Raw genomic sequence first — 11,533 nt, forward strand, 5'->3', positions numbered from 1 at the left:
CTGATTACAACGCGTGTCCGTTTGGTTGAAGTGAGCGGATGAACAGTGTCGAACGTTGATTTTCCGATTTTCTTCAGACTTGGAAATCGGCAGTGAAATCCCAGAAATCCCCTATCGAACCCGAAGTTAAAGGCCAACGAGCCCAGGCGAATTAAAGCGAGAAAAGCATGTGCAAATATAAATCAAAATCTCCGAAAAAGAAGTCAAGTCCTTTAGGCTGAATAAATAAATCCAATACAAACAATAGTGGAATTAAATAAAGATGCCAAAATAAACAAGAGCATTTTATTAACTGCCCCCAAAGAAAAGTTGCCCAAACAAACAAAACTGTGTAACACATAAAATAAAACCATTAATGCGAGCTTAAATAAAGGAAATTACAAAAATTTAGTCAATAAAAGTTGAAGCAAACAAAATAAAGTGCAACGTTTTGCGTGATGGCAAAACCAATTTAACCAGCAAATACACTTCATTGTGCTCGAAACTCAAAGTGGAAAAACTTGGCGAAATAGTTGCAACAAGCTACCAGCGCAAAATGCATTCGAGGCTAAAATTCTTGGCATATTTACATTTTATATGCGCCAGCAGCATTTTCTGGCCGGAATTCAGTTCAGCCCAACAGCAACAACAGGCGGCATCGTTAACCGAGAAAATACCATTAGGTGAGTCTCAAAAGCGTCGCCAAAGGAGCCACCAAGTATCCTTGTACTATTATGTGGATAGGAAAAAGGAGCAGCAGTAGAAATTGTCACTTACACTGCACTTGCAGCTGGGATTTGGCCAAAATGTGCTGCTCCTGCTCCTGCTTCAGCTCCTGTTTTTGTCCCATGTCCTTTGCCATGTGATTCCCGGAATATATTCCTCAGTTTCCTGCCATGGCTCGTTGGGAAATTGGGTATGGCTGATGACCAAAGATTATCCCTGACCTTTCTCGCCTCGTCCTGTTTTCGGCTCAAAGTATGCAGCATGATTTTCAGTTGAATTTTATGTTCAATATACTTCACACGTCGCAAACTGGACTTCCTCCTCAGGGCCATAACAATGAGTTTTACATATTGGCTATTATATTTCATTTTTTCTTTTCATTTCTTTAATTCCGTAGAAATTGTTCTCTAATATAGCTAAATAGGCATGGGTATGTTGTGGTAGGTTTTTCCTTATAATCTGACACATATTTGTAATAATACACTTTATTAGCTATATTTATCATACAAACTACTTTTTAAGTATTCTTATAGTTTTTTGTTATGTTTTTGATTACTTTTTTATACTTTTTGTGTATTAATAGCTTTGGTTAGTAGTTTGGTTTGCAATTTGGAAGAAACTTCTTCAAGTTGAAAAGTTGTAAAACTGCTGCATAAGCAAAGTAGTTACTATTTATTTCGTTTCGCTTGTTTTCCTTTTGATGTTTACATTAATGTGCTTAAGTATTTATAAACTGAAACAATTTAGTCTATTAAATGTGGCTATACCTCAAAATACTTCATTGAAGGCTGAATGTTTAGTGTAATTTAAGTGTATTAATAAGAGCAGGTGCTAAAACATTAAATTTCATTATTATTACTCTGGGTCTACATAATATAAGTAATATTTAATATTGCATCTAAAATGTATTATGAGTCTCGTTCAGGAGCTGGCTGGAATATTCTTTGCATTTTCAATGTACCCACTCACCAAATTCCCGATTTGGCGTCGAAAGTCGCTGCAAGAACGACTTGCCTAGTTGCACTACATTTTATTTTACGCTTTCCTGCTTTTTTTTGCCACCTTATTTTTATTACACGATGGCGTTCAGTCATTGCACCTGCAGTCATTTTGGCCCCATGTTCCGCAATTCCCACCCAAATATATATATATATATGTATATCTGGTTGGTGGCTGCTAATGTGACAGTCATGCTGACTGGCTTGCACTCAAATCCGGGCTTCGCCATGGCGACTGAAATTGGGCTGGAGATGGGGTATCCTTGCTGGCATACGAGTATATATGTAGGTGCTACCTGTGTTCAGGTGCCATGCAAAAGCGCAGCACAAAATTGCTGCATCAACACTTCGTTTGCGCTTTTTGTTGTTGCTTGTCGGGGCGGCTTTCCTCGCTACTTGCAGGTGTGTGGTGTGTGTGTGGGTGTGTGTGTGTAAGTATCTGTGTGAGCCGGGTGCCTTTGTGTGGGTGTGTGACATTATGCTATCATTTGTGTACATATTTGCTCTGTGCGCTTTTTCGTTTAATATTAACAGGACCGTGTCAAAAGCTGCCTAAATATTTAACGAAGCAAAAATATTCTCACTGTCACTGAGTCTGAACCCCTCCTCTATTTCCCCTGTTATTTATTTATTTTTCATATATTTTTCTATCCCTATCTATCCGCAGGTGCAATCTTCGAACAGGGAACGGATGATGTGCAATCAGCCTTTAAATATGCAATGCTCAATCACAATCTGAATGTGAGCTCTCGACGCTTCGAATTGCAGGCGTATGTCGATGTCATCAACACAGCGGATGCATTCAAATTATCCCGCCTGAGTATGTGTTTTTTTTTTTTTTTCTTTTACCAAGCAATCCTTATCAGAAAAGAGAAAAAAACGAGAAAAAAACACCATTACACAATACCTGGTGCCCCATTAATTATGTGCATTTTTTATTGAAAATTGGTTTTACTTTACGTCTCCACTCCGCACTCAAAGCTGCAATTTAATTGTGCGACCTAGACATTGTCTCCGATCCCTCCTCCATTTCACTGCGATTTCCCAACCAAGCCACCCAACCACCCACACACTCACCATCAATTTTCCACCCACCCTGCCATTGAAAACGTGAAAAAAAGCGTAGAAAAAGAAAAAAAGAAAAAACACAAAACGAATTTATTACTGTAACCTACAGTTTGCAATCAATTCTCGCGCGGAGTATACTCAATGCTGGGCGCCGTATCGCCGGACTCCTTTGACACATTGCACTCCTACTCGAATACGTTCCAAATGCCATTTGTGACGCCCTGGTTTCCCGAGAAGGTAAGTTCCATACCCATTGTTACATAAACTAGTAGTAGTAGTAGTAGCAGTAGTAGTGATGCATGCAGCTGGAGGGGCAAAAAGAAAAAGGAAAACTGTCATATGTAATTGATTTCAGAGTCACTGTGCGCAATTATTTACATTTTGCGGTTTTTATGTGAGCGATAGGGCAGGTGGTTTGGCTGGGGCATGTGGTTAACTCAGTTATGCGTTAATCAAGTTGGCCAAAAGGTTGATGGAACAAAGGGAAAGTTTTCAAAGTGCCAACACATATTAGTGCCAGTGGGAGGTAGTCAAATATTTAATTGTGCGCTTGGCTGCCTAATGAAGTCGGACATTAAACGATGTCAAAGAACGGAGAATAAAGCATTGAAGAATGAGTAACTTTTTAGAGCATTTCTTAATTTAAAGTAAAGGGTGTTGTGCTGCAAATTTTATATAAAACTCATTATTTAAGGGGTTTACATTTAGATTTGTGTGAGACTCAAAACTATTGTGGTGTTAAAGCCTGAGCCTTTATCGATTTTTGCCAGAGGTATCATGAATGTAGGATTTCGTGACCGGATCCTAAGTGTAAAATAACAAGGAGAACATCACGTAGGAATTATAAAAAGATTTTACGATTTACCCCTTTTGTCCACAACCGGACGGGTTTTTATTACAACTCACATCCAAGAGTCCCCAAACAGTTTTAGATTTTCAATTACCCAATCGCATTAGCTGGCGATTGTAACACACACAGGCCAGGAAAAAAGAGCAAAAATTCCCCAGCTAATCCGAAACCATTTTGTAGAAATGAAGTCATTGCATAAAGTGGAGCACTGGGTGTCGTAGCCGGTTCACAGTTCACAGTTCAAAACAGTGCCCAATTGTGTGTGTTCGCTGTGCCCTCAGACAGTGCACTAAATCAAAGCCAAAGCACAAATCATAATAATTGTAATTTGAAGAAAATTTACTACCAACGGCAAACAAAGCGGACAACAGTTGTTGTTGTTGTTCTAGTTGTTGTAGTTGTTGTTACCGACTGTTGCTGTTGTTGTCACTTGGCGAAACAGAAAGCCAAACGCTTCGCCATCCGGAAGACAATGCCAAACGGGCGGCGAACGACGAGCGACTGGGACTCCAACACTGAGAGCGAAAAAATTTATGACACGCTCTTGGCCTCTTTTATTTCAATCACTATAAATCAAGATATGGCGGCGGGGGCAGAGTCCACAGCTGGAGGAGCAACTGGAGGCAGGAAAGCAGTGGCATCCTCCGACTCACCAGCTCCAACTCCAGCGCCAGCTAGGAAAACACCAGCACACACATTCCGAGATTCGCACATACTGACTGCGCATTTGCGTGCTCCTCGCGGCGCTGTAATACACAGAGAAAAATTATGAAGTTGGTCAGGAATAAATTGCATTGCACTTTAAATTATAAGGAAACGCAGAGTGTTCGCTAAAACCTCCTTTGATTTGAAAGCCATTACAAGGCATCTCTAGATATATAGAACTACGAAGTTAGAGAAATTATAGCATAGGAAATAGATGTCCTTATGAGACACTTAATGCATCAATATCCTTAACAGCTATTTGTAATGACATAATATTTAATTCGATTATTATTGATCAGTTTCTGCCACTGTTATTGTATGTTAAGCTAAGGGACAACGAGTATCTGTGTGTATCCCTGTGAATGTATCTCCTTGAATGTATCTGCTCGTTGGCGTCGCCCTACCGCCTTACCGCCTCCCGAACACCCTGCCCCCTGCCCCCTCCGATGTGGCCACCCTACATAAACTTACATGCATGTCGCTGGCGGGGGCGCAAAGCGGAAACGCGTTTCATTTTATTATTGCTTCATGTAGCGTGCGCATTATACATTGTTATAGCCGCCAGTTCATGAGGGCCACGCTTTTGTTTTGCATACTTTTAGGTGCTCACGCCGTCGTCGGGTCTCCTGGATTTCGCTATCAGCATGCGTCCGGATTATCATCAGGCGATTATCGATACCATCCAGTACTACGGCTGGCAGAGCATTATTTATCTCTACGACTCGCACGATGGTGAGTATACCAGACCTACAAATACATATATGTATATATGTATATATCATCTTCCCATCCTTCACAACGAAATTCTGGCACACATTATCTCCACGACTTGTTTGTTTGCCCATTTGGTGCCTTTGTGTTTCGATTTCATTTCATTTGACTTTCATTTGCCATAAACAAATAAGGCTGTGAGTGGATTTAAGTAGCAATGTTTTCGCTTGGGATTAAGTGTGCCAGTGCGAGGGTGGAATAAAGGCTTACCTATTGCAGTAATGTAACTTAATTACAATCAATGAACAAGTGTAATACTATATACTAAATTGTATTTAAAAAAATTTAACTTCTCATTTCTTTTAACTTAAAGGCTTAATGGCTTAAAGTTTCTGTAACCAGATGGTGACTTTGGATTTCTCACTTTGTCTATGTTAATTTTAGCCATTTCCTTTCCTATGTGCTACCCCTGTTCCACTTTATTTTTAATCCAGCGACCTCGAGCTCGTGTCTTTTCATTTCTGCTAATATGTAATTAAATAAGTGGCACACAGAGCCCCGTGCGCCTGCTAAAAAAAAAGGAAAGAGGGAAAAGGGAAAAAGGGAAAAAGGGCTCGGCAGACAGGGCGCTCGAGTGCCTTCAAGAGCGCTCTTTCGAGTGGCTCCTCAACGGGCTTAAGCAGCCTGGAGAAGGACACACGCACACACGGACACGCGGGGATGTTCGACGCACACATATGCTCAAGTTTACCCGCTCTTTGTGCCTCTGTGCGTGTGTGTGTGTGCATATATGCTTAGGCTGGGTCTTAGGCTGCTTTTTGTTGTATTGAAATTTATTTCAAAGCAATTTCCTGCCGTCTACGTGGGACAATACGACGACGGCAACAATTACGGCCAAAGATGAAGACATCAGATGGAGCACAAGACACAGACGGAGCCACACACACACAAGCACACACACACACATACATAGATACACAGGAGGCTCTGTAAAAAATCTCATATTACGTATACGCCGCAGTGATTTTTTCCTTTCGCGTTCTGTCTCCATTATAATGAGTTCACACGCCGTTGTAAGTCGGTGTATGAGTGTGTTTGTGTGTGTATGAGAGTGTGTGTGTGTGTCATGTGTTAATGACTCTGTGTGAAATAAAATTTATGACTTTATGCAACTGCTGCCCGCGCGCTACTGCCTTAACATTATTATTATTTTGCCTTTTTGGGCCATTTTTTAATATTTGCCTCGGCGCCGAAAAGTAGGCCGACATTGTTGCCGCTGGCATTCGTTGCAGGAAAAGGAAATGCCGCAGCAGCACTTGCCTCGCTCTGCAGAGTAGCGAAGGCCCTCCATTTCCAACCATTTTCCATGCTTTTTTGGCCGACTTCGAGTCGGGCGTTTACATTGTTAACGAAAGGCACAACCAGCACCACAGCGGGACTTTATATTTTAATGCCGCTGTCAGCAGTTTGTTGTTATTGCTTTGTTCAACGCCCCAAACAACGCCTTTTGTGCCTTGTTATCACTTCGACTCTGGTTGGGGTGAAACTGCTGCACACGGCGACAAATTGGTAGCATATTTTTTGGCGCATTCATGAATGCCGAAGGATAGTGCTACACCCCATCGATCCTGCTCGACTATATAGGAAACATTCAATAAAACAGCAGCCCCGCACGCAATGTCGACTTTTTTTTTTCGGTTTTTGGTCGTGGCTGCTATTTATTGAAATGTTACCAGCACACCACAAAAAAGTACTTCAATTGTGTGTGCACTTCCGTTTCCGCTTTCCACGCGAGTGTTTACTGCTCCTGCCTTTGCTCCGTTGCGGGTTTGTTTTTCCACTGTTTTCATTTTCCTTTTTTTTTTTTTTCGCCGAATCAATGCAGGCAGCAAATCAATGACAACAACAACATTGAGGGCCATATTGGTCGTGCAACAAATGGCGTGTGAAAATATATACATTTTTTTCCGATTTCCTTTCGTCCTTGCGGCTTGTGAGGGTTTTCCAAAAGAGCGAGTGAGATTGAAAGATGACATGATGCTTCAGTTTCGACGGCGGGCAAAAAATAAGAATGGCGAATATGATTAAATGACACATGCTTCCCGCAGAGAGAGAAAGATAAATCTATTCGTATAAATTCATTCAGCTTGGAAATTGTTTATAGATTGGTAGCATTATCATAAAACGCAAAGCCGTCATTCTTTCAGTCCGCTGCATTATCAGATTGTGTTTTTTATGGCGCCAAATACACAGATACAACACCTTAATCCACACCCACGCCGAACCAAGAAAAAAACACAACCACACAATAGCTCCACTTTTAGCTCTTTGTTCAACTGACCGACAATCGCTTTCGGATGCCCCACAGGCTTACTACGGCTGCAGCAAATCTATCAAGAACTGAAGCCCGGAAATGAAACGTTCCGTGTGCAAATGGTGAAACGCATCGCCAACGTAACGATGGCCATTGAATTTTTGCACACGCTGGAGGATTTGGGTCGCTTTAGCAAAAAGCGCATCGTGCTCGACTGCCCGGCGGAAATGGCCAAAGAGATCATCGTCCAGCATGTGCGGGACATCAAGCTGGGCCGGCGCACCTATCATTACCTGCTCAGCGGACTGGTAAGTGGAGGCCCCCCTTCCCAGTTGGGGAAACTTTAATGGGGAATTATTGCTAGCTTCCGGTTGCGCAGATCCTTATGCTGCTAAATTCCGGGACTTGGGATCTAAAAGGGTATTTCGTATGCAACACGGTTCGAGAAGCTCTGAAAACATACAAAGAAAGATTACTTTGAAATATATTCAAATTTTAGTGGGTTTCATACTTTGACTTGAATACTATTTGTATATTTTGTTGCCAGAAATCCTAGATGGTTTTATAAAAGAAAATATGTAATTGATTAAGTCATAAATATATACTTTAAGTTAGATTTTCATCTAAAAGATATAGATTACCAGTTATCTTAAAGTCGTTGCATTTGCTCTAAGCCTTCCGCCAATTTTTTTTCTGCTGCCCCAGGTCATGGACAACCACTGGCCCAGCGATGTGGTCGAGTTTGGGGCCATCAACATCACCGGCTTTCGGATTGTCGACTCTAATCGGAGGGCGGTGCGTGATTTCCACGACAGCCGGAAACGTTTGGAGCCGACTGGCCAAAGCCAAAGCCAGAACGCTGGGGGGGCCAACAGCTTGCCGGCCATTTCGGTAAATTGTCAGCCGTCATTGATTTGTTTCGCCTGCAACTCAAGTTTTTTTTTCCCCGTTTCCATTCCCGTTGTCATTGCGTTCTCTGTGATTTCAAACAGGCCCAGGCAGCACTGATGTACGATGCGGTTTTCGTGCTCGTCGAGGCCTTCAATCGCATTTTGCGCAAGAAGCCGGATCAGTTCCGTTCCAATCATCTGCAGCGCCGCAGCCACGGAGGCAGCTCCTCCTCATCCGCCACGGGCACCAACGAGTCCAGTGCCCTCCTCGATTGCAACACCAGCAAGGGCTGGGTCACGCCCTGGGAGCAGGGTGAAAAAATATCCAGGGTGCTGAGAAAGGTGAGTGCAAGCCAGGTTACATGATATCTAAATGAGAATGAAGAGTGAAGTTCCCATTAATAAGGTAACTTATACATGTTTAGAGACTTCAAACCTTTTCTAAGAAAACAGAAGAAATTCAAAGTTAATTGTTCAAATTTTCCAATGATTTACAGAAGACTTTACAGACTAGTAATTTTTTTTGCCACGTGCATAATCTGAGCTCTCCTTGCTTAATTCGCCAGGTGGAAATCGACGGTTTGTCGGGTGAGATCCGTTTCGACGAGGACGGACGCCGCATCAACTACACGCTGCACGTGGTCGAGATGTCCGTGAACAGCACGTTGCAGCAGGTGGCCGAGTGGCGTGATGACGCCGGACTCCTTCCGCTCCACAGCCACAACTACGCGACATCATCGCGTTCCATGTCGGCCAGCACCGGAGACTACGACCGGAATCACACGTACATCGTGAGCAGTCTGCTGGAGGAGCCCTATCTGTCGCTCAAGCAGTACACCTACGGCGAATCATTGGTGGGCAATGATCGCTTTGAAGGATATTGCAAGGACTTGGCCGACATGCTCGCAGCTCAGCTGGGAATCAGATGTGAGCTTTGTTTAAAACTCTTTTTTATAACCTATTTCTAGATTGCTTATGTGCTAGAGTCGCTCTTAAGATTATATTTTAGCTTAAAAAAACAATTTATTTACAGATGAAATACGCCTCGTGCAGGATGGCAACTATGGTGCGGAGAATCAGTATGCTCCTGGCGGCTGGGATGGCATGGTGGGTGAGCTGGTTCGCAAGGAGGCGGATATAGCCATATCGGCCATGACCATTACAGCTGAAAGAGAACGGGTAATAGACTTCAGCAAACCCTTCATGACCCTGGGCATATCCATTATGATCAAGAAGCCCGTGAAACAGACACCAGGAGTGTTTAGTTTCCTGAATCCTCTATCCCAGGAAATTTGGGTAAGTTGTGGGGTAAGAAATGTTCCCTGATTTCTTATCATAATGCAATGAAAACCGTTTTCAGATAAGCGTGATACTCAGCTATGTGGGAGTTAGTTTTGTGCTGTACTTTGTAACACGTTTCCCACCCTACGAGTGGCGCATTGTGAGGCGTCCACAGGCGGATGCCACTGCCCAGCAACCACCGGGAATTATTGGTGGTGCAACGCTAAGTGAACCACAATCGCACTCGCCTCCAGTTCCACCAAATGAGTTCACTATTTTGAATTCCTTTTGGTATTCCTTGGCTGCTTTCATGCAGCAGGGTTGCGATATTACGCCCCCCTCGATTGCCGGAAGGATTGCAGCTGCCGTCTGGTGGTTCTTCACCATCATTTTGATATCCTCGTACACCGCCAACTTGGCCGCTTTTCTCACAGTGGAGCGCATGGTGGCGCCCATCAAAACGCCCGAGGACTTGGCCATGCAAACGGAGGTTAACTATGGCACTCTTTTGCACGGCTCCACTTGGGAATTCTTCAGGGTGAGCTCGAAACCTAGTTACTTCTTTTGTTTTCCCCCCTTTATGAAAATAAGTTAACTTGCAGCGCTCACAAATCGGTCTGCACAATAAAATGTGGGAGTATATGAATGCCAATCAGCACCATTCGGTGCACACCTATGATGAGGGCATACGAAGGGTGCGGCAATCCAAGGGCAAGTATGCCCTGCTGGTGGAGTCACCCAAAAACGAGTATGTAAATGCTAGGCCGCCGTGCGACACAATGAAAGTGGGCCGCAATATCGATACGAAGGGATTTGGCGTGGCCACACCCATAGGATCGCCACTGAGGTAGGTCTTGAATAATAGTTTTTTCAGGTTTTTAAATGTTATGATTGTATAGTAGACTGTTTTGATATATAACTGCCTGCTGTTAACCTCTTAAACTATAGAAAACGTCTAAACGAGGCCGTGCTAACGCTGAAGGAGAACGGTGAGCTGTTGCGGATTAGGAACAAGTGGTGGTTCGACAAGACCGAGTGCAACCTGGACCAGGAGACCTCCACGCCCAACGAGCTCTCGCTGAGCAACGTGGCCGGTATCTACTACATCCTGATTGGTGGCCTGCTGCTGGCGGTGATTGTGGCCATCGTGGAGTTCTTTTGCCGCAACAAAACCACGCAACTAAAGTCGCCAGGTTCCAATGGATCCGCCGGCGGAGTGCCCGGAATGCTGGGCTCCTCAACATATCAAAGGGACTCCCTTTCCGATGCGATTATGCACTCGCAGGCCAAGCTGGCGATGCAGGCGAGCAGCGAGTATGACGAGCGATTGGTGGGCGTTGAGGTGAGCTATCATGTCGGAATAATCCATCGAAAAACTATCCAACCACAAACTATCCCACTTATTTAACCCCCAGTTGGCCTCCAATGTGCGGTATCAGTACAGCATGTAAGAAGCCCGCTCGTTTGCCGCACGAGTAACTTGTAAATAATTAAGGCATTATCCGATAACGATGAAAAAGGCATAACTAAACAACGCTGGCAATCAACTCTCGGCTCAAAAAGGGGTAGGCGGCGTTTCAAAAACTGTACAGAATAACCATGAATAATTGCTATTGTATTTTTGATAAATGTATACAAAGTGAGTGCATAAATTAACTATAGCTACGACTACCACTACAACTAAACTAAACTGTACATAGGTTAAGTGAAAATTATCCCGAAATAAAAAATAAAGCGTATGTTTTAAGCAAAGCTTAAGGTGGAGTTTCCTCTAAAGAGCCTGTTGGTTGCACGTGGCGTATGAGCGATGTGATGGTATGTATGCGAGTGTACATGTATGCGTGTGTGCGAAAGGTAAGCCGCTTAGTTGACTTAAAGTTTTAACAAAACCTGGGAAGGGCAAGGGTAAAGGCAAGGGGGCGTGGCTGTGCCTAAGAGGCTTTCAACTCAAACTTTCTGCGTCTGCGGTAGTTGTAACCGATTTACCCCCTAAATTATGTATAAGCATCCC

General features: G+C 43.4%; 1 protein-coding gene across 1 annotated transcript; it reads left to right on the plus strand.

Moving 5' to 3' along the window:
• The first annotated feature begins 16 nt into the window (after positions 1-16).
• Positions 17-11,247, plus strand: LOC120449706 (glutamate receptor 1). Its single transcript, XM_039632323.1, has 13 exons — positions 17-662; positions 2,371-2,523; positions 2,881-3,008; positions 4,929-5,058; positions 7,406-7,659; positions 8,057-8,242; positions 8,344-8,583; positions 8,808-9,168; positions 9,275-9,537; positions 9,602-10,060; positions 10,125-10,369; positions 10,471-10,864; positions 10,938-11,247. Exons 1-13 carry the CDS (start codon positions 536-538, stop codon positions 10,971-10,973), a joined length of 2,976 nt encoding a protein of 991 aa, XP_039488257.1. The 5' UTR covers positions 17-535; the 3' UTR covers positions 10,974-11,247.
• Positions 11,248-11,533: the final 286 nt, after the last annotated feature.

Source organism: Drosophila santomea, chromosome 3L (assembly GCF_016746245.2).
Source record: "Drosophila santomea strain STO CAGO 1482 chromosome 3L, Prin_Dsan_1.1, whole genome shotgun sequence".
NCBI classification, from domain to species: Eukaryota; Metazoa; Arthropoda; class Insecta; order Diptera; family Drosophilidae; genus Drosophila; species Drosophila santomea.